This window comes from Grus americana, chromosome Z, assembly GCF_028858705.1.
Source record: "Grus americana isolate bGruAme1 chromosome Z, bGruAme1.mat, whole genome shotgun sequence".
In the NCBI taxonomy this organism is placed as follows: Eukaryota; Metazoa; Chordata; class Aves; order Gruiformes; family Gruidae; genus Grus; species Grus americana.
This window is the reverse complement of record NC_072891.1, coordinates 57,712,720-57,736,768: the sequence shown is the minus strand read 5'-3', so window position 1 is coordinate 57,736,768 and position 24,049 is coordinate 57,712,720. Positions and strand designations below refer to the sequence as shown.

The 24,049-nt window shown below is 36.9% G+C and overlaps 1 protein-coding gene across 5 annotated transcripts in view; it reads left to right on the top strand.

The window, feature by feature from the left end:
• The window catches only part of FBN2 (fibrillin 2), a 169,338-nt gene that overhangs the window by 17,626 nt on the left and 127,663 nt on the right, over positions 1–24,049 (top strand). For all 5 annotated transcript variants that reach the window (XR_008574594.1, XM_054808952.1, XM_054808951.1 and 2 more), the window contains exon 6: positions 19,025–19,222. Coding sequence is in view for 4 of the 5 variants with exons in the window: in XM_054808952.1 (XP_054664927.1) it covers positions 19,025–19,222 (198 nt within the window). In the remaining variant the exon portion in view is untranslated. The remainder of the gene's footprint in view (positions 1–19,024; positions 19,223–24,049) is intronic.

Below are 24,049 nucleotides of genomic sequence, written 5' to 3'. Positions count from 1 at the left end.
CAGTGTGAAAAGTAGTCATATACTCCCCATTCTCTCAGCATGCATAGTCGTTACTTGGAAAGAGAAATGCCATAACCATAAACCTCCCCCTTTCTTCCTCCTTTCCCCCAGCTTTTCTTGCTGAGCATGAAGTCATATGGCATGGAATACACCTCTGGTCATCTTGGGTCCACTCCCAGCCTCTCAGCCTACTCACTGGGAGAGCAGAGTGGGAAAATGATAAAGTAAGAAAACCTTGACACTGTGCGAGCACTGCTCAGCCATGGCCAAAACACTGGTGTGTTTCCAAAATTGTTTTAGTCACAAGTCCAAAACACAGCACTTCTACCAGCTGCTGTGAAGAAAATTAATTCCATCCCAGCCAGACCCAGTATACCTCCCAAAAAGTTTCTCAGACAATGTTGATTTATAGTGGACTTTTTATTAAAGAAAATAACGGAATTGATAGGAATTTTCCAGAATTCAACTTTAATTGCAATTCACATTAATTTTTGAAATGCAAATCAGTTAAATTAAAAATTTAATTATTGGAGCAGCAAATCGAAAATAAACCATAACGCTACCACTATAGCATGGATCTCACTGAAGTTCTGTACAACAGTTTTGTATGATTGCCCTGTGTTAAGCATTGATGTCCTGGATTGCTTCCTGTATTGACAGTTTCAGCTAGTGTCATAACTACAAATCCAATAGTGTTGTGTGCAAGATTTGTCATATTTATATGCAAAAGGAGTCATTGAAGGGGTGTGTGTGTAAGCTTTGTTATTCCAGTTGTTACCACATGTATCTGAGTTGTTTTATAAAACCAGGTTAGAAAACAGTGAGAAAAGCTGCTGTACTGACAATAGCGAAATAATGGCAATTTACACATTTTTACAAGTTTTCAAGGCTCTGTGGGGTGATGTTGGACTGGTTTTCTTTCCTTTAACTTCCAGAGCCCCTAGAACCTCTTCTGGGTTTTGCCATACCCACGATGTTTTCATAATAAGATGTCTAAATGATCTGGTGAACATTTATTGTAGATCACTCAACTTACATAGTTAAATAGTTGACTGTTCTATGACCTGTCTAGTATGGTGTCAACACATTTTATCTATGACTTTAGATATTGATGGATAACTGCCCTGAAGCATCATAAGCCTTCTTATTCTTTTGGCATACCTAAATGGTGTGATGCTCTTTGCCCTGTTTGTCACCATTTTTATGTGTGGCCATAATGCCAATGTGGCCTTATGTCAATATAGGAAATGTATGAATAATTGAATAGAGTTGTTTCAATAGAAACAAATGTATATTTACTTTAGAGTAAAAGCAGATTTTGATTCTTGTTGTTCTTATACACTCACTGGGCTGCTGTGACATGGTCTGTGTGTGTTTGCAAATGACTCCTGCTGTTTAAAGAATGTAATTTTTTTAACCTGGAAGGTTGCATTTCCTCTTTCTTTTTCCTGTTTAAAAATGTTTGAGTCATCTAAACTGTAAAACAGGTATAATATCATATAACCAGTTACATAGCATAAAAAGAACAAATCAGTGTGTGTATGTATACTAAGACTAAAATTCTTTGAAAGAATTTAGTTAATAATTCATAGAGTCATAGAAATCATCATCATCAAAAACAGTCAGAGAAGAATTAACTGCATTGTGTTTGTTGTTTGGGAAGAAGCAAAAACATGACCAAACCAAATAAATGTTGCACAAAGCATGTAACTGACAAATATTTTACCAAAATTATGAAAAAGAATGTTTGACAAGAGGGAGATTTGCTGCGAGTCCTTTGGGAGGACACTATTTTTTCCTCCTTTAGAAGCTGCATGCTCAGCTGCTTTGTTCTCTAATTCCTCCCAAAGAGACAATGAAGGTTCTACTGGTCTGGATTTTCTGTTTGTTCTAAACGCAAGGAAAGGGAGGGTGTTATTTGCTCAAATTTCTTAGTTAAGGACTTGAAATTTTGTAAATGATAGGTAGACATAGATGACAAATTATCTATCTTCCCATACAACAGAAAGCAAAGTGCTGGCAGAAATCTAAAATAGCTTAATTTGGTAGTATTAACTAAGTTGATAACAATAAAATGCAATTTAATTGTAATTGATATTTAGATTAAGTGTTATTGGATCAATCTTAAATATGTTTCTAGTAAAGTCATGACTTTTCAAGGTCTGGTAAAAGTAGAAGAAAATGATGATGTTTTCAGGCAAATATCTCCTTAGGAACACTGGTTTGTAAAAGCCTCTTCCTGACCTTTTTCCAGATGACTTGTTACAGAGAAGATTTTTTAATTATTTAATTGCTATCTTAAATTAGCCAACTAATAGCCAGTGGTATGCAAAGTGTTCAAAGCATTAATATTGCAAAAGAACAGCAAAGGAAAAGTCAGTGGAAATAAGAAATAAAGTGGGAGTTAAAATATTGCTTCTGAAGCAATGAGCTGTTGGAAATAGTGGAAGGAAAACACTCAGGAATGAAATTGACTAGAATAAAAGCAGCATGGGTAAATGGTAAAATCTACATCAGACAGGGATTGATAAGTGTTTTGATGAGCCCCATGGAAAATGAGGACATTAGTGCTTAAGGTCAGTTCATAGTCAAGTTTCAACATGTTGGTTCACAGGAGCAGAGCTAGACATTCTGTAACACTATCAGCACATTTGAAAAAGCTGTAATAAGGTATTGGCTGGAAATCTTGACGTGCTGCTAAACTTGCTGCAGTGTTAAAAGCTGTACAACAAGGATTTTGGATAAATTTCAGACAAAGCAGGAGGGATATCACTAATATGAGTTCTTGCTGAACTTAAACATAGAGAGACGAAAAAAGAAGAGGTAATCACAATCCTTATGAAGGAAATATTACTAGAAGAGTAGTGGCACAGGTCTGCCTGCTCTTCTCTGAATCTTCAGCTGCTCTATATGACCCATTAAGGACGCTCACCTCAGCACGTGGCTTTTTGGTACTCTCACAATCTTGCTATTTTTTTAGTGTCTTTGTGTGTTTTGCCATTGTGGTATGAAATTTATTTTTCGAAAAAGAAACTGTTGACTACTTGTGTGGCAGGTTATTGGGCAAATCACTGGGTGGATACTTTGTCATCTTCAGATTGAAGAAAACATTTCCTGAGGATTGTATTTTGCCTGTGCAGCTTAACATACAATGCAGACTTTTCCCATATCTGCACAGCTTTGTATTTTATGTGAGCTTTGAGCTGATTTTCAAGTAAAGTACGGCATACATTATGTATCCTAAGCAAACAGATGATGACAAAAGATATCCTCATTCCAGTCAGTGGCTTAATAAACATGGTCATCTATTCTTAATCAAGGCTGAGGAGGGATAGAAAATTTTGCAGTCTAATGACCACATATCATCTCTTCTGTGCTTGATTTTTTTCCTCTTGGGAGGCAGGTGTGTAATACCAATTTAATGTGAGTACAGCGTTACCATAGCTAACATTGTCTACCAAGAAAAGCTATTGTAAATCTGACTTGCATTATACTAATTCTTAGCCTGCAAGAATCAAGTAAGATTAAATGTTCTGATTTTTCAAAGGTGATGAACAATATTTATCTTACTGACTTTATTAGGAGCTCCAGGTGCTTCTTGGAAATCAGGCTCTAATATAACTAAAAGGTGCACAAAGTACCTCCAATTAATTTTGCTTTCAATAAATGCAACTCATCATGGAAAAATATGTTTATAGCTGATGTCCAGACCTTCTCTTCACACCTTAGAAGTGTCAGATTAAATTTTTCTCATGCAGGAATCTTTCTGTTGTCTTTCTGTGTAGTTATAAATCTTTGACTTCAGAGAAACAATTCCCTGCCATGCCTAAAAAGGTGCATCTCCCTGCTGTCAACCAGCCCTTTAGCTTGCTTTTTGCTTTGTGTTCTGCTCTTCCTCCTAATTATCCTTTCATGTTGGGGTGAGACACAGTAGGCTGTTTCTGTTATCCTCCCTATACTTTCACTGCAGGTGTGTCTTTCCTGCATGGGTGTATCATTCCTCAGTCTCTGACTCTGTGTTACTCTGAATCTGCAGTTTTCTTGTTAGGACTGACAGTAAGTGACTTTTGCGTGTTAGCTAAAATTTTGCTCTTCATCTGCTTGAAGACCTTGAGCTGTGTCTCCTCTTTGCATCAAAAACTTCAAACTTGGTTTATATGCTAGATATAGAGAGTATTTTTCAGATCTTTTCCGCCTTTGTGCCTTGTAACATAAATGATAGGAAAAATATAAAGGGAGAATTCTTGTTAATTTTTTACCTCATTTCAACTATTTTAACTGATGGATCATATTGTAATGTGACTTTTTAGACATCGTACTACCAGATACATCATGTACCTACTTCAGACTACGCAGTCTGGTGCCCAAAAACTTTCATTGCTTCTGAATATTTGTAGAATGCAAGCTTAATCTGCAATATCTATAGTGAATGAAAAGTTTAAGCAAGGCCTCCCAGCAAGACCAAAAACATCTGAAAATAATAAAATGTAACAATGGAAGAGACATTTTCCAGTATAGAAATTATATCATTTGAAACTGTAAGATATTTTCTTTCCTGAGAAACAATATATTTTTTTTGAAACCCTGGCTGATTGAAAGCTGTCACAAAATTAAGTCTCAGATGGTACAATTTAGAATCTAATCTTACATTCATTAGGTAGAGGATTCCTTTGGTTATTTGACTGCTGTATGCAAATGTGACCATTTAGGCACATATGTGAAAAAAATGTTCCCTCTCCATGTTAAAGTGTATAATGTAAAGTTCTTCACTGATAGAGATTTAATTTCAACGTAATTACATAAAATTTTCACTTTTCCTGTGGTTTTGTAGAATACAAATTAATGTTTCTGTTTTCAGTCCCCTTTTTGGACCCTGTTAATTGCTTATTGTAAGCGCAGACTGAACTGTGCCACTTTGTACCACTGCAGAGCTCTAAGGCTCCCCAAGACCATCAGAATCCTGCCAGAGGAAGAATTTTCACAGCAAGCTGCAATTATTGTTTTATTACTGTAAAGTGACTGATGTTGCTCCTGTACAACCCTACATCTTGCCCATAGAAAAGATGTTTTGATTGAGGTGGAAGAAGGGGCTTTAGTAAGTGATGTCTGTGATTTTTGCAAGTTGCTGGAGCAATCATTCTGACTTATAAACCAGTAGAGGGAAGATGATTAATGCTGTTTTAACTTTGTGAGACATCAGGTTGCTCACAGATGGGCCAGCATCATAAGCAGAGTAAAGCTATCTTATTATCTCCTCTTGACAAGGTATCCAAAACACAGTTTGATTGTGGCAGTAGGAATAACTGGAGTTCTTTGTTCTTTTCTGTCTACAGAATCATTTCAATTCATTTCTACTAGCATATCTTAGATGATGAAAACTTTTATGATTTAATGAGTATCTTACAATGTAAAACAGTATAAAAGTTATTTAAACTACAGATCTTCACGTTGGTTAAGCAAAAATGTTTCTAACCAATAAACTTTCTTTTGTTTCATTTTCTGAGACAGGAGCTTTTAAAGAAGTAGCGTAGTTTTCTTCTGGTGTAATTGTATTTCAGTACATTTCCTATTTATTAATGCCCTTACACTCTAAAGGTGTAATTCTGTTGCTTCATAGTGTTATGTTTTTACAATTCCCTTCTGTCTCTATTGCCATTTCTCTGCCTGAAGTCGCTCTGTTTATTGTCTAAATCAAACATATAAGGTTCAAAATTACAATGAACTGAACCAAAAGCATAGTTACTTGTGATGTATGCCTATTTTTAAAATATAACACCATAACAAGCAGTATTTTTTAATGCTTTCATATATTGTTAAGATTTTGTAGATACTCTAAAAATACAGCTGTGTGATGTTTTTCACTCTGCCTCTTCTCACACTTTACACTTTAAGAAGAAAAAAGACAAACATAGGAAAATGGGTAGAATGGATTAGGAGAGAAAGGGGTGGGAACTGCCTATAAAAGAAGTAGAAGAAACCTAACACAAAAACTTGTAACAAATCCAGCTTTACTGAAATCTAGTGGAAAGCTTTCTATTCATTTCAGTTAGGTTAACTAAGGCCTCCCAAGGAGGAAAGGAAAGCGCTTGAATGCATGGGATATGCTTTTGCTTCTGTGTTGATTTCTAGTAACATCTGAAAATACAGTAACATACAGACACTGATTAAGCACATTTGTGGAGATGCTTTCTGAAGGAAGGACTGGAGGGAAAGATACCTCTCACTAGACTGGTTTACATAATTAAACAAACCAAACCTTGAGTCTTTTCAGATGTGATAAGGGGACACAGATCCCAATTACTTTTCCATTTTTCTTCAACAGTTTCACCTTTAAAGGAGCTTACCTTTCTGTATACATTTTACGTACAACTATGTATCTAAATTAAAAAAGCTGTAGTAGTACAAATTCTTACACAATTCTTTTCGTGGTCAAAACAGTCAAGGAGCCAACTCATCCTCATCAGCAGTGCTAATTCACTTTTAAAAGCTGGAAACAAGAAAAGATGGAAATCTCATAATAACTAGTGTGAAGGATTAGTGTTTGTCCCTTGATTTTTTTATCTCTATGTACGGACTTAATTGATACTCTATAGTCATAGTTGTTTTTACTATTTAAAACAATGGCAGGAAATTTGAACCATGCTACGTTAATGGATTGCTAAGCTGAAATTGCTTCATAGCAGACAGGTCATAGACGGAAAAAATTAATCAAAAGTAAAAAGCCAACGTAGGCCTTTGTTATTAGCACACAGGCAATTAAAATTCCAAATGACTTCATACTTTGAGTAGGCTTTAGAGGTTCCTCTCTCTCTCTCCCAATATCACCTTGGTATTGATAGCAAGCTTCCAGTAATCTGCACTGTTTTTTGTCACTCTAGTATTAAAAAAAAAAAAAAAAACCTTTGGAAGAGAAACAGGAAATGTAAATTAAAAAACATTTTTACACATTGTCAGTAGACTTAAAGAGAATTCTATTGTTAAACTGTTCAAGCTTGTGGGGTGTATGCGTAGCATGAGTTACATCATTGCTCTGACACATTTTATGTCACTGCTGTCACATAGAATGATCTTACTCCTGTAAAGCCCATGAAGAGGATCATCATACAACACAACTGTGTTGCCTTGAGTGTGTCTATGCATGTTCTGTGTACACAGAGGTACCAAATTAGAGCTGGGAGAGAGTGAAAAGAGGGCTTTGAATATTCCTTTGTGTCTTCTTTTGTAATATGGTACTGGGGCTCAATGGTTGAGTGAGAAGTGAAAGAGAAAAAGTATAGATATATTGTTCAATAACATGTGAACAGTTCTTCTCATGGAAACTTGAGTTTGAAAAGTAAGAAATGGGAAGATTGTTTGTTTATTTACTTTTCCCTTAAAGGGCACAGTCATTCACTGTTAACGTTATATTTCTTTTGATTAATAAAAAAGGAGTTTAATAAAACTGTCTGAATATTGAGCTAGGAGGATGAGTGTGGCGGACACAAAACTCTATGTGTGGCTCTATGGTTGGGGGTTAGACAGATGCCAGATATTTGGAAATAATTTTCTTTTTCTATTTTCTCCTCCCGTGTTTATTGAATGCCCTGGTATTTTTCGCTATGTCTGTTGTGCTATCACCTCCCTGACAAATTCTGTATTCGAGATCAGATTTTACAAAATGCAGGGGCTCTGAGCAGCTGGCAGACCTAACCTGTGAAAGTACTGACTTTTGAGTAGCTTTCTCACTTATTTCTGATGAGGGTGAAATGTATAGTGTGCATGTCCTTCCTCCTCTGCCATGACTTCATTGTCCTTCCCTGTGTACGGCCTTCCCCCTCATGGAGTGACCTTCACAAGGCTGATAGCATGCTGCAGTCATCACTATCTCTTCTGCTGACAGAGAGATGAGAATCTTCTGTCTCTGCAGATTCCCAGGGAGCAGCTGAAACCAATGAAAATAGACTTTTGAGGTTCAGTCCTGCACTACTAAGTCTGGCAGAAATCCCAGAGAAGCTACTGGGAGTTTTGATTAAGAACAGAATTCAGGTTTAGGACCACTGTTTGCATTTAAATATAGATATTCTGGTTTTACTAACTAGACGCACTGAACCAGTCTGTAAGAACTAAAAGGGAAACTGAAAGGTGGAGGCTGGAAGATGTTTCTGTTAGCTTGAAACAGTCAAAAAGTAAGCTTGATGTAACTGATGAAAAGCATATTGGACTTTAGAATTAAAGTCTTAATGATTTTGACAGTGAAGTGTGGCACGGCAATTGTGTATCAAAGAAATTTTTTAATTTTAAACTGTTGTTCAATTTAAAATGAATTAAAAATGGTTTAAAAGTCTTTAAATTTGATCTACTTTAAATTTTTTAACCATATCTGTCTTCATAAGCATTAGTTATACCATGTCTTAAAAGCTGTAGTTTCTCTAATAAAATTATATGGGAAAAAGTAATCAAGGTATTATCAGGGATAGAGTTTTCTGAAGCCAATCAAGAGCACATTGCATCCAGGCTTGCAAAATACTGGAGTGCTAAAATTGAGCTGGTTTATTCCACCTCAGAGTAATAGCTCGGTATATGAGAGACAGCAGGAAGTTGTTTCTTTATTGAGAGAATCCTCTCAATTAACTTCTGTCCTGTATTTTGATTGTTAAAAGATACCCAGCTTTATAGTATCCCACCTAAAATATTGTATAAGCCAAAGAGGTAAATCTCTAAAGCTCTTTTGTTTTGCTGAACAAAAACCAGAGACCTGAAGAAGAGTAAACTATGCTTCTGCCTCTTCACAAAGAGAACTCTAGTAAACTGGCTGGGTTTTTAGTTTATTGTCAGCTCACACAAAGTATCAGGATAGTATAGACAGTCATCTGGGGAAATGTTTCTTGCAAGCTAAAAGTGGGATTTTTTTCTAAGATCAATGTGTGAAACAGTTGTTTCTCCTACTTACATTAACAATTAAGAACATTGCATTCAGCTGTGGTTTTAATAGGGTTTCTGATCTGCTGAGGCTTTTTGCGTGTTTTTTTCTTAATTTATGCAGGAATTGATTATGAAATATTTTCCTTCCTCTTTTTGTGAGTGTGGATGCATTCTGAAAATCTTCCTAAAACAGATACTAAGAAGAATACAGTTAATGGGAGACACTCCACGGCTGCAGTCATTCACTTTTACCTAACTTCAGGAGAGGCTCCATTGTACGTTATGGCGCCTAACTTTGTTCCGACTCTGGGTTGTGGCCAGCTAGGGGCTAACATGTAAACATCATCTCCTTTTATGTCTTCTTTCTTATTTTTGACTTCACAAAGTAGTACACAGATTGCCAGAGGGTTGAAAAAAACATCAGACCACTTATCCACCTACTATGAAAGTTTGTTACATTTAGCTGCTTTTAAGATTTGCAGCTATAAAAACCTGTACATTTGTACCTTTAAATTTTCCTGACTGCTCTTTCATATTCAGCTAGCTGAAATATGTCCCAATATACCATGTTAGATCAGAGTTCCTGAGAATAATTATTTGCTGTGGACCCGTTCTGCAAGCGCTTCTCCATGTAAGTAATCTTAACAAGTATAAAATGCCTCACTTTCATTAGTGGGATTGGTTTCTGGCATGAGTAATGACACTGAATTCCAAAGCCAGGGGCATGAGGGCAGGGGAGTCGATGCTGTTCTCTTTACACTGTTCTTCAGTACTCTTAAAAGTTTATCACAGCTGCAGACCTGAATCTTTACATATCCTCTTGCTGACAAGGGATTCTGTTCCTTTGAGGCTGAACTGAATAGCACTGATTTCCTGGGGCAGGAAACCAAAAGCCTGTGGAAGATGTAACTGAAGTTTTCATATTATGGCCCAGAGAAGAAGCATATTTTCTTTGCAGGCATATAGCAAGGTATTGACTTCTTAATTGTTGGGATACAAAGGAGTTAAAGAATATGATGTCCATTTGTCTGGCTTTCCAGAGTCCCAAGTTTTAATGAGTAATATTTTTTTTCTTTTCATGATATGGGCAAATCTTGTCAATGAAATCTGAATACAAGGTTTTGTGCAGGGTACAGAGTTCCAATGTAGGTAAGGAAATTGAAAAATTGAAAATCAAACATCCATCTGTCAAGCAGTAACAGAAAATCTTTCTGCACTCCCCTGTTCCACCTACAAAGCTTTGTTGGTAGTACAGCGTGCTCTCCCAGTGAGGATTTAAATGGCCTTGGCTTCTCTCTGGTCTTCTGATATCCGGTGGACTTTGGTCTTACCCTTGGCTCTATGGTGGAGAGGAAAATCTCTGGCTTCCCTTCCATTAAAGTTTTGAGGTTAGGGCTTGGAGCTTTGAAGTCAGGTATTATTTGTTGTGCTGTAGTTCTGAAGGAACCTCGTTGTGGGCCAGAATGCCCATATGCTGGGAATTCCTCTAACTCAAAGGAGAAACGTAAGAGGAGAGAGCAGTAGGCAGCATGATACACAGAGTTACTTCACTGCTTTGAATTTTGTAGACATCTCAGCAAAGTAAAGGTGTAAGAAGCTAATATTAGGATGATAGAATTGTAGAATCATAGAATATGCACTACTGAATCTTGCAAAAAATTATTCTTGTGATTTCTTATCTCCATGTACACTTTGCACAGGGATAATTCAGCCTATAACTTCTTGTAATAACTGATGATTAATATTTCATTGTGTGTTAAGTATTTCCTCATAGAGGTATTTCATTAGAGTCCAATATCCAAACTCGGACGGAAACTTTATATAGTAGCAGGGCTTGTGGAAGTATAAGGAAATGTATACATTTACAAGAAGCTCCAAACAAACCAAAATTGGAGATCTTGCTGGAACCAAGATTCATGTATATTTATTTCCCAGCTTTTATTCTACAGTTGAATTTTTGTAGTCAGTATATGATGCTGCAGTTGCACATGTTTCTTCCAAGAAGTTTGTAAGTATATTGAAATGCTTCTGAAAGCAACTAAATTCCATAAATGGCAAAAGCAAAGTATTTCCATGTTTCTATCTTTGCTTTTTGTGCGTGTATATTTTTCAAAATGTTTTGTGTCATAAAATATTAGAAGCATTTTCATCAATGTTCAGATTCATTACAGAAAGTTGCTTTTTATTTCAGAAAAGTTGCTGATTATTTGGTACTTTGCCATCCTTTCCCATGTGCTTAGGTGTGTAAGAATGAATTAATTTTATTTAAAAAAAAGCGTTTTAAGATCTGCAGATAATACTATACTAATAATTTATCTGATTAAAATGGACAGAATATCAATTATATTCAGATGGATGTGCAAACCCTGGAATGTTGTTTTTGGAAAAAAAGCCGCTTTTGCTTTTCCAGCAAGAGGAAAATGAGAATGGGCTTAGAATGGACATGACAGTAGTACTGGTGGAAACTGGAATTTTGCTAAAAGCTACAAAGCATACATAGACTGCTGCATTAAACACGCGTGTTTTGGCGTTTCTTTTCTTCATTTAGAGCTGCCCTCCACTCACTTTTTAATTGCCATGTATGTATTAAGTTACCTAATCAATTGCAGGAGTTTGTGTGATGGAAAGTATTGCAGCGGAGGAGCTGGTCTGAAATGGTCCTGTGGGACCAGTAGAACAGTAGTAAAGATTCAACCTGAAAATGAAAGCTGTCAGCTGTATAAAAATATTCAAGCCTTCATGATATATTTAACATAAATGTCCAAAACCTTTTTCAGCTAAACTGCTCTTTCTCACTATTACATATCAAAATAAATTTTATAAAAATCTTTGCTTCAGACGATGACTAAAGAACCTTCTGAGGATGTGTCTCAACTTTGAGTTATCCACCATTTAAAATGTTTAAAACACATTGATGTTCATTGTTTACATTAATCATGAACTTAATTGCATTAAATACTTAATTAAGGACTTGACACACAAGTTTACTTTTAAAAAAAAAAGTCAGGGGAGGCAGGCTCAGACTTTATTATTCAGGCTTTGGTTTATGTGAACTTAGTCTAACCATTTTCCAAGAGACTGGCTCTCATTTTCAGCCAACGTTCTTTTTTCCGTAACTTGCTGGATGTCACCTTTGAAAAAAATGCTCTTTATTTGTATCAAGCCTGAATCAGTACAATTCATCTAACTTTTTGTTACCTTTGAAACCTCCCTTATGGTGAACCCTCAGTGTTGGCAGCTAAGCATTACTGCAAAAAGAACAATTTTCCATATTAGGATGATTAAAATATTGAAGGAAAAACTATTTTAGATAATCGTTAATAAAACAAACATATGTACCTTTCTAATGTTTAAATATCTTATTGCATACTGTGACTTACGATGTGCAGATGTTGGAGTTGAACAAGAAGAATAACATTTGCATATGTGTACATTTCAGATTTGTGGTCTGAACTGAAGTAAAATTATGAGTATTACCAACCCTTTTGTACTCAGATGAAAAGTTAATCAAGGAAAGCCTTGATCTCCCATTTTTTGGAAACACAAGGTCTGGGCAATGTTGTTATTTATGCAGAATCGATGGGAGAATGGGTTATGCCTTGCTCTTCCAATCCTTGCTATTCCAATACTGCTGCTTGCACATTGTGAGGTTTCCCATTGCAGAAAGATGGAGCTCAATTATACTTTTAATTACTGAAACATTTAGATTTCACATTACAAAGGGGAAAATTCAGATACAATTTCTTTGAAAAATCTCATCAGTAATCAAGGAGCAGGTGCTGCAACAAGCAGCAAAAATAAATTTCAGGTTCCTGGAGACCTCTGAATGTTAGTGGAAATTATGGGGAAATTTGCCACAGCATCCTATCAGAGGTGTAATAAAGACGGTTGCTTCCCCAGCACGTTTCATGTTGGAGCATCTTCTAGCAAGGTGAATTTAACTTCAGATCTTTGCCAATATAGACTTAATCTCTCCACTCTGAAGGTTCCCTGACATGGAGTCCAGTCTCTTGAACTTTCACACACTGTGCTAATTTTTCTTTTGTAAGAGAATGAAGTTCCTGGTAACCCTAACAGCAGGTACTACTTGCCATCATTCTGGTCGCATGTATTAGGTTGTTTATCTAATAATGCTGATGTATGAAATAGATTTTTGAGGTGTCATTAATAATAATAAGCTGTTTACTATACTTGAGCCTGCAAGTGAGGTGGTGGACGTTGAAATGACTTACTTTCTCATCCCTTCATTAATATTTGCTGAATCATACTTATAGGAGAGAGGTTCTGAAGAAAGTCCTCATGAAAATCAAATTTGGTTTGTAAGGAAGTGAAACAGATTTATAGAGTATTAGGTTTTGTTCTTTAATTGATGGGGCTGGGAGGACATATCTCAGATCTCCTCCTTTACTCACTCCTCATGTGATTCATACTGATCAGCATGCTTAATGTTTTCAGTATTTTATTTTTAGTAATAGAAGTGTCAATATTCCAAATAGCTTGTATAAATAAAAATAAAGTATTTACTTCCAGACGCATTGCTTCCTTGTTTAGCTATGGTTCCATGGAGTTTTGTTTAAATTAAAATGATGGAAGAGACTTCACAGTTCCTTCCTGCTAATCTTTCTAGCACTCGCAGACATGAAATACAGCATTTGTGATAATAGGCTGCTCCAGCACTGCAGTCTATGTCCTTTTACCCTTCCGGAGCTTTTAGATAGGCTTTATGTATGTGCAGGAGACTGCTACTGCACCATGAATAATACTGTTGGGCTTTACACAGAAACAATATTTTGGGATTGGGAGCCTTCAGTTAAAATTTCAGTCTGTGCTTTTGCACAAAAAGAAATTTGCAAGTTTTCATATTTTTCCAGATAACTTGCAATGGACATTCCAACATGTCTAGATGCCTTTTTACTTTTCTTTATGTCTCACTTTTTCTCTTTTTAGTTAACTAAGAGGTAAAATTTTAATGGGCAGGAGTAGTTAGTTAACACTGTATGGAACTGTGGAGGCTAAGACTGTGACAAAATTCAGATAGAAATTGGATCCTTATATGCATATCAAAATATTTTAATGTTTTGTCCTGAGTGACAACAAATGGTAGTTAGGATGTTAAACATTGTGTTTCAGGTTTTGAGCTAGTGGGTGTTACGCACCAGGAGGAAACTTAATGTGGCAGACAGATTATCCTGTGTCTACTTACAGCAGGCTTTTTACACATTCATCTGAATCATCTAGTTTTGGCCAGAGGTACGGGAAGAAAAACAAAATAGATGGATATTGGACCATGCTCAACACTGGAATTCTTACATTTCTAATCCTTGCGGCAGGCTCCCTGTCAAATAGCCTTTTTTAAATTACAGGTAGAATTAGAATAGACTTAGAATTTTTTAAAAAGGAATTAATGAAAACGACCTCAAGAAGTTGGATAGTCCCATTTGTGAATATAGAATGCACACTTCTGTGAAAGAATAGAAATGCTGTAGTATAGTTAAATATAGAAGTCCAGGATGCTATTTCCAGTTTTGGGGGTTTTTTTATGTTGATGCCAAGAAAAAAGTACTTCTTATTAAATTTAATTATATTAACAATTTAGATTGTTGATAATGGTTGTCATTCTTCAAGTCATGGTGCATATTGAATATAATTTTCTGAGGTTAAAAAAAATGCATATGTGCTGAAAATCACTTTCTTTCACCAAAGCAGTTACCCTTTCTAAGCAACAAATGATTTATAACGTATGTTCTAACATATGTTCTTTCTGGCAAATTATTCCGGCAGCAATGCTGGGAAAGGAGCAAATGAAGAAACACCTAACAATAAGACAAGAAAACCAATATGGAAAAGATGATTCATTCAGAAACTTGGGGTTTTTAAGGTCAGATGTACTATTATAATAATAGAGTCTGACTGTATAAAACAGACCATAGAATCTCACATGGTAATTTCTGAATCAAATCCACAGCTTCATTTTAAACTACAAAGTATCTTCAGAATGGCATCTAGTTTTAGTATCTTTGCTTCCCGTAAGTAAAATTACACTATGTGACTAGCGAACTTTAAGTAAACAGCTGTACTTTACTATTAGCCTGAACATTCCTGCCTTCACTTCATACTGTAAAATCTTACATTTTCCTCTTAGGATAGAAGATCAGCCACTACTCGGACCGTTTACCTTTGGACTTCATTTTGGATAAACTGAATGGATAAAGATTTTTAAAATGGATACATTTGTTATGGATAATATTTTTTAATTACAATATTATTTTAAAATATTAATATTAGTATAAAACATGTTTCTGAAATCTTAACTTATTCTTCTGACTCTTTGCATAATTTTTCCAGTTTTCCAGCATCCCATTTGAAATGCAGTTGCCAAAGCTGTGCAAAGAACCACTCTTGCTGGGTGCAGATAGCAGGTTACTTCCCTGTTGCTATCTGGAAATGGTCTGCTGCTAGGTTTATGCTTCCATAGCCCAAGGTTATATAAGCCACGCGTTCTCTTAGGAGTTTAGATCTGTTGCTTGTATGTCATTATTCTGAAGTATCATTCAGGATTTAAGCATTTTGGGTTGAATTTATTTTTATTTGTAAATCTACCTGTAAGTTTAATAATAGTTGTGTTTGTTCTACTGTTAAGTTGCAGTAGTCAGATTTTTAGATGCCCTCCTGTAGACTTACACTGATGGAAGTTGCTTGGTTATAGAACCTAAACATTATGATTTATGCATTCTCCATTTTTACAGCACAGGTAGGCATATATAAATATATATGTTTCCAGAGCAGATGTTCAATACTTAGTAGGATATATTAAGCAATGGGTGTATTGGTATCACTCCTTCTTGTATGTAACTCATTCATATTCTCTTGCACAAACACTCTTTGTAGTCTGGTTATATTCTGTAATCTGTCTTTCATTACACTCTCCAAACTGAACTTTTCATTACTAGGGTTGACAGAAAATATACACATAATCAACTTATGTCTTAAGGGAAGGTAACGGAACTCAAACACAATTTACAACTCAAGTTTAAGTTCCAAGTTTAATATTGTCTGTTTGAATTCCAAACTTCTTAACTTGGAAGATCTCTGCTCAGAATATTCCTATGGATCACCAACCATTAAGCAGAAAAATACATTATTTGTATTTCTTCTCCTACTGTAATTGCTTTGTGTTATCCAAAGATTGGTCCTATAAAAATGTGTACCTCAGAGAACAGATGCTACAAAAATACAGTACTGTCCAGCAGAACTACTTATCTTCTGAATGGAGATTCAAAAGTGAGCTTTGGATTTAAGAAGACTATCAGTCTTGGTGAATGTAAGCTTTGGAAATTTTAGAGTTGCATAATAAATCATTATTGGATTTCATTATAGGGGGCATTCCCCCATGAAGAACTGGACATGCATGGAGTAAGGAATGCATGACCAGCCATCATACTTAAGTTCTGCAGAGGAATTGCACATTGAGTAGCCCCCCAGGAATAGATCCATGCCTACATGGGCTGATGGAGAATACAACTTCAGAAGTAGGACAGGATTTGGTATTCCAATACAGATCTGTGTGGATACAGAGATCATGCTTTCTTGCACTACTGGAAATCTTACTTTCTTCTGATAGTGGTTACATTTTATAATGGGACTCTCAGTGTTGCTTGCAGCTCATAAGTGGTCCTTTCAGGTTTACCCATATACATCCTTTTCTCTTCTTCAGCTTCATGTTTTTGAGAATCTCTTTCATGAGTCTAAAATCAATCTTGTTTTTCAAAAAAAGATTCAATCTTTATTGATCTGACTGCAGTCAGCACTTGAGCAAAAATTCTGTAATGTGCAGGTTAGAGTCAATCAATCAGTTCCCAATACATAGACTAGACCACAGACATTCCCAGAATCTGCCTATTATTTGTACTTCAGTCATTAATGAGGAAACGAAATGAGTTTAATCGTTTATATTACTATCATATTAGTGGTGTATATAACTTAGTTTACATTGGAATGGGAGTCTGCTTGTTGAGCAGTAGTAAAAGCTTTTTCCATGCATATGAAGCTCATTACTTCTGCTGTGTGACATAGAGAATGCTTTTACAGATAATATTAGGCAATAAATTATAATACAGCTGTTTGCTATAAGAGTGCAATGCTGTTTTCCAAGAATGAAATAGTATTGTCATAGAATTCAATAGCCAAATTCCCATTTGTTTTCACTGGACTCAGGATGTAATTCCATTTCTTTCAGTTCTTAAATTCTGAGCAGTTCTGTTTTTCTTCCGATAGCAAACTGACCATGGTTCATGATTTGCAGGTTAAATGTGGTCTATCACATTCAATCTTTCTGACACCTGAGTAAACTTTATATGAAAGAAGTATACAGTCATAGTCTGTGATGGAGTCTTTTCCTTACCCTTGCCTCTTAACTAAAATCCAGACAAGATTACAGTGAGTTACTGGAATTTAAATCTGTGATGCTTGGAGTTTGTGTTTCAAATATTTGTCATTCTCATACAAGGCTATAGCTTGATGAGATTGCTATGTTCTGCTATCAGTCATCAGGATCTGTATTTTATGTTAAAAATTCAGCTCTCTCCAATTTGGCAAGGGCCTTAGATGTAATTAAACTGAGACCACTGTAAAGCTGCTTGTCTTCTAGTATGTTGGATGAAAGATCACTGAAACCTTTTCCTTTTATGAAGTACCTATTTTACTAAAAGTAGTATCTTTGTGGCTTGATGGGCACAGGGGAAGCTCAAAGATATAACTCTGCAGATTATTTTCTAATGAAAATCAGGAAAGATTAAAATTCACAGTCCTTACCAAGTATTTAAGATCTGTTAATCTCCTTTTATTGTAAAGGCATTTTTGTTATGGATACTTATGTGCTTGCTTAACTTTATTTAAAGTTAATTAAGTTTAAATTAACTGTGAAATTAACTGCCAATGTGTATAAATACCTGCGTGCAAAAGTCTTTCCCAGACTGATACCTGAATGAACCTTATCAAAGATGGGGAGCAGAACACTTATTTCTATTTGAGCTAGCTTTTACTTTAAGACGCTTGTGTCTTAGGGCAAAGGAAACTTAATATGAGGTCTTGCTGGGAAGACCATTTTCTCCCTTTCCAAACATGTCAAAGCTCTTATTTTATTCTTCATGGTGAAAGTATCAAATTCTAGAAGGCATTGATTGTCTCATTTGTAGCTTGGTTGTAAGACCAATTGCACGCTAGAGAAAGTGTGTCAACCACATATTAGTATTGGAGTCTGTTTTCAGTAGGAAAGAAAAGAATAGCCATAACCCCACTGTTACGCCTTCTTTCACATGATTGAGTCTGAGCAGAAGCTTTGCATTTTCCTCTTTTTTTCCTAGAGAATTTTGGTTAATTGTTATTCGCAGTTGTGTTGCCTCATAAGGTCAAAAAATCTTTCTCTTTATACAGGTTGAACCTTAATGAGTTAACTATTTACAGGAATTTGACTAGGAGTATATTTTCAAATAGTTTGTATGCTATATTCAGTGTACTCAATATAGCTTGAATAGGTTATATTATCTCATGTTATTCCTCTGAAAATAAATGGTGGTTTACCAATTAGTTCTCCTTAGGTAGCACTATTTTGCACTAAGCATTCCTGCAGGCATGTTGATTCTGTGATGGTCACCAGCATGGACCTTGATCAATGTGGAGTGAACAAATGTGGGGCTGCTGTGGTCTGTAGTTCCCTCCCATGAATTGCCATGAAGTAACTTAGAAACAAGGAAACCAGTTCCCAGTCTTTGCTTGCTTAATCTGATCTGCTCTTTTGATTGTTTGCTTGTTTGTTTGTCAAACTTTCCACTTATTATGGATTTTACTGGATACATTGCAAATGCGCAGATCAGTTTTGTGTCCAGCTGCCTTTCATTGCTTGCATCTATCAGAAAGAAATAAATTAAAAGATAAGATAACCTTGTGAAAAACATTACATTCAGTGGAAGGTGTCATGCTACTTCTGTAAGTAGTAACATAACTTAAATTTCCAGGTCCTCTTGAAATTTTCTTAATTTAGGTACATACTGGATTAAAAATGGATTCTTTCTGTAGTTACTTGTACACTGTATTGTATAGTATAGTGATCTTTCCTTTTTTCCAGATTACAGAACAGGCCCATGTTTCACACAAGTAAACAACCAGATGTGTCAGGGCCAGCTGACTGGAATTGTTTGCACAAAAGCCCTCTGTTGTGCAACCATTGGGCGTGCATGGGGTCACCCCTGTGAAATGTGCCCTGCTCAGCCTCAGCCATGCCGTCGTGGCTTCATTCCTAATATTCGCAGTGGAGCGTGTCAAGGTAAGCCTTCTGATTTACATTGTGCATGACTGTTGTGTTGCTGATAGGCATCGTGAAAACCTTGCATCCACTTAAAACAAAATCATTGTTTTCCTTGTGTGTGTTCTGCATCTTACTTTTGATAAAATTTGGATATGCTTTGCTGCTTTCAGATTTAGGTAGTGTACTAAAGAATAAAACTTGAATGCCTGGGAAAAAATAATGCCAACCAAGGAGCTATAAATACAAAGCATGAAAAGGTCAGAATGTCTGTTGAGCATAGCCATCAGATACTGCAGGAGAGCACCAATCAGCCAACTGGCTTATGTTGCTGTAGCCCTTAACTAATATATGCTTCCTTCATTCTACTGAAAAATTCACTATTTCTTGCTACTGAGTTGTTTTCTTTCTGAAGTGGTTGGGAGTTATTGTACAGACCTTTTTTTTTTTTTTTAATCCCATCATTTAGATAAAGCAAATAGTGAACCTTCTGGATGTTCTGTTTGGATTCTTTGTACAGGGCTAGAAAATGCATGAGTAAGGAAGGACTGTAGTCTTCTATGTTTAGATTCATAAAATGTTTGAGAAATGGGAAAGCTTTCTTGCCTTATCCAATATCATCTACAAACTTGCTGAGGGCACACTCTGCCCCATCATCCACATATTAAGATATGTGCTGCTCCTCCTTTCTGTTGTGACTACAGTCCACCTATCCTGAGATAGGTATCTGTTCTCCTGTAGCTGCTTGGCTAAATTTTAGGACAAACTGCACAAAGAATGCAGTAACAGAGGATACTAGAACTCCCGAAGGAGAATGTACTACTTTTATGTTACAGGCTGGCACACATGGTCAGTTTCCAGGCTGTATTTTCTTAAAACCTTCCCAAGAAGCAATGGAAACGAAGTAAGTGCTGTGGTCAGACCCTATGCTGATATCTGCCCCTTGAAGGAGTAATGTTCAGAGTCCCAGATACAACAGTCTGTTGTTGCATTGATGAGTGCACACACTTGACCTTGTTTGAGCAAGAGGGCATCTAGCACCAGTCTGTTTTGTAGTAGTATCTTGCCGGTGGCGTCCAACTGTATGTTGACCAATACGAAAGATGTTCTGGCACTGTTGGATGGGGGTATCTCCAATGATAATGTTAGTTATCTGTCTCTGTGTATCCATATCTTCTGGCTTCCAAAATCCATGTGAGACAGCACAGCCAGGATACTGCAGGCATTGCATGCATAAGCAGATCTCTGTGACAGAATTAAGATCCTTCTTAGCAAAGTGATAAAGTTGACTAGAATGATCTGCTCTAAATTTTTATATAGGTGAATCCCCCTAGTGCTGGAGAACTTTCTACTTCAATTCCCTATTTACAAAATAACAAAAAGCATACAGCAGGATTTGTTTGTGTGTATGTACGTGTTAGCAAGAATTTCTGTTAGGTAATTCAGAAAAAGGGCTTTGACACTGTTTCCCATAAGACGTTGATATACAGACTGGATAAGCAGATGGTGAGGTGGATGGAAAGCTGGCTGAATGGCTGGGCCTAGAGGGTGGCTGGTGATCAGCAGTCCAAATTCTAGTTGGAGGCCAGTGACTAGCACTGTGCCCCAGGGACTGCGTCTAGACCTGTTTAGCATCTTCATTAATGAGCTGGATGATGGAGCAAAATGTGACTAGTACTGTACCCCAGTACTGCATCCAAACCTGTTTAGTATCTTCATTAATGAGCTGGATGATGGGGCAGAGTGTGCCCTCAGCAAGTTTGTAGATGACACCAAACTGGGAGGAGAGGCTGATATGCCAGAGGGTCATACTACCATCCAAATGGACCTGGACAGGCTGGAGAAATGAGCCAACAGGAATCTCATGAATTTCAACAAGGAGAAGTGCAAAGTCCTGCACCTTAGGAACAACAGCCCTAGGAGCCAGTATTGCTGGGTGCTGATGATCTTGAAAGCAACATTGCAGAAGAGGACCTGGGGGTTCTGGTGAACATGAACCTGCAATGTGCCACTGCAGCAAAGAAAGATTATGGTATCATGGACTGTGGAAGAAAAAGTATTGCCAGCAGGTCGAGGGCAGTGATACTTCCCCTCTCCTCAGCTCTGATGAGGCCAGATTTGGGAGGGCTCTGTTGAGTTCTGGGCTCCCCAGAACAAAAGAGAGATGGAGCTACTGGATCTCTCCTCTGCTCTGGGGAGTCCAATGAAGGACCACGAAAATGATGAAAGGAGTGGAGCATCTGTCCTCTGAGGAAAGGCTGAGTGAGCTGGGAGTCTTCAGCCTTGAGAAGATGAAGGCTCAAGGAGGATCTCATCAGTATATACAAATACCTGAAGGGAGCGGGCAAAGGGGACAGAGGCAAGCTCTTTCAAAGTGGTGCTCAGTGATAGGGCAAGAGGCAATGGGCACAAACTGAAACACAGGAAAATCCTCCTCAACATCAGGACACATTTTCTTACTGTGAGGGTGCTCAAGCACTGGCACAGGTTGCCCAGAGAGGTTGTGGAGTCTCCATCCTTGGAGACATTCAAAAGCCGTCTGAACATGATCCTTGGCAACGTTCTCTAGGTGTCCCTGCTGCAGCAGGGTGGTTGGACCAGATGACCTTCAGAGGTCCCATCCAACCTCAACCAGCCTGTGATTCGGTGAAAAACATCCTGATTCAGGCAGGTTCTGTTGCTCATGGTGTTTTAAAAGATTTCAGGAAAGTTACTCCTTTACTACTTCAAAAGAGGCTAGGTTATGTTCTCCTTTTCTCACTTTTATTTCCCTATCCCTTCTTTTTCAGTCTTCTCCGTGGCCCCATGTATTGTAGCATTATTCTTAGTGTTGTTTTCCCCTACACTGCATCATAGTTCAATGGCTTAAAATTGCACAAATCTAACAAAAAGTCAGTTGTTTGGCTGGATTTCTATTTCAGATCTCCTCCTAAGAGTTCTTGGTAAGTGTCCTCTATGAACTTGAGTTGAAAAATTGAGAGAAAATCAAGATGTTGTACGATTTTTAATTCTTAGAACTTGATGAAACATCTTTTTGGATTTTTCCTTCAGTTTTCATTCACACAGTGGTATGGTTGACCTGAAACTACGACTGAAGTTATTAGCTCAAATTCACTTCTATGGAACTCCTCACAGCATCATCTTAGCAAAGGCATCTATTTTATTTAAAATACTTAGAGTAGTTTTAAGCAACCTTTTTCTTAATTTCAAATATGTGCTTTCTTGTTGTTCTATGCTTATGCTGCTTAAAGCATCCAAATTATACCAAGGAGAAATATTCGATTGTGCTTTTCCTTATATGTCAGAAATAGGGCTCTAGCTGTGTATAAGAGTTTATGTTCTACTGTTCATATTGAAGTGATTAGTATGTTTTAGACATTCTTTTCATAACAATGTCATAAACAGAAACAGTGTACTGAAGGCATGCACATTGGTTACAATCTCCAAGTCAAACTCCTTTGTATGACGGAGATGTTGGCTAGATATAATGAACTCTTAAAACTTCTCTGCCAAACTGATCCTGGCATAGCTTCTGTGGCTTCATTTAAATTATGTGAGAGATCAGTAGAGCTCTTTAGCACCCATGCCCACAATACTGTGTTTTCTTTTTAGGCCAATGTGGCAAATATTTTTAAGTTATGCAGTTAACATCATTGCTGAATTCCACTGGGAAGCATAGAAACAATGTGGTAGTCTAGTTTGTGTGATGGATGAACAATATTATTACTATGTAGGAAGATCTGATGGTATTTATGTCAGCAGGGTTCAGCGTGTGATGTTACAAGATAATGGTAAAGCACAAACAGATGAAGAAAAGTTAGATAAAAGGAGAGATGAAGAATTTCTTTGCTGTGTAAAATCATTGCCTTTACTTCTAACAGTCGAGACAGTCCCTTTTAAGCTCTGAGTAATTCCTCCTGATGTAAGTTCTGTGGTGTTTGCAGGCTAATAGCATGTTGTCTACTCTGTCCTGAATTATCAAACCACTCTACTGGAGGAAGGGACTGGATGTAGCACTTAACACTGTGGAGACACTTTACCTTTCCAAACTCCATATTAGAGTACATAGTCTGTAGAAATAAGCTGCAAGATTTTGCTACAGCTATGTATGAAAGTCTTAGAAAAAAGCGATACAGCAGTGTTGTTCACAAGGAGTCAAAAAACCCTCAAACAGTCACTTAAAGTAGAAACTCTAGGAGGGAGCCAATGGGTATGCTGAATAAATTGGGACTGAGGTACTTGCCACTACACTGCAATACTGCAGGGAAATATAATCAACTTTTAAAATTTCTATGCCAAACTCATCCTGGCAGAGAAAGGTGAATGGAGAGTTTAATCCAAATACAGTGAGTAAAGGTTGGTAGATCTGTGAGTTATGCATAGACAGAAGCAGCAATAATGATAGCAGGTATGAATGCACAGAAGTAAACTATGAAGAAGAAAATAAAGGGGTCAAGATGGAGCTCGGGGCGGGGGTGCTACAAAAATTTTAACCTGGGAGGAGTATTAGCAATTCAGGAAGCAGTTGTTCTCCAAGTGTGATAACGCCTATCTGAGGAGGTTTCATTTAACGAAATAGAAAGGTCAGATGAGACTAGCATTAATTTTTTTCTCTGAGGATTTTAGAAACAAATACTGGCTAATGCTTTTCAATGCTTTTCTTTGTGCTGATGACATCAAATTTACAGTGCCTTTTATTCAAGGAACACGAACCCCCTTGGTGTTCAGTAAAACTGTATCTTTGTCACATACCAATTAGATGAGGCTCCCTCAGTCCATAGTTTGAATGCTTGGCAGTTTTGAAGTGAATACTTAAATCAGCACATAGCCTATTTTGGGAGTTAATAT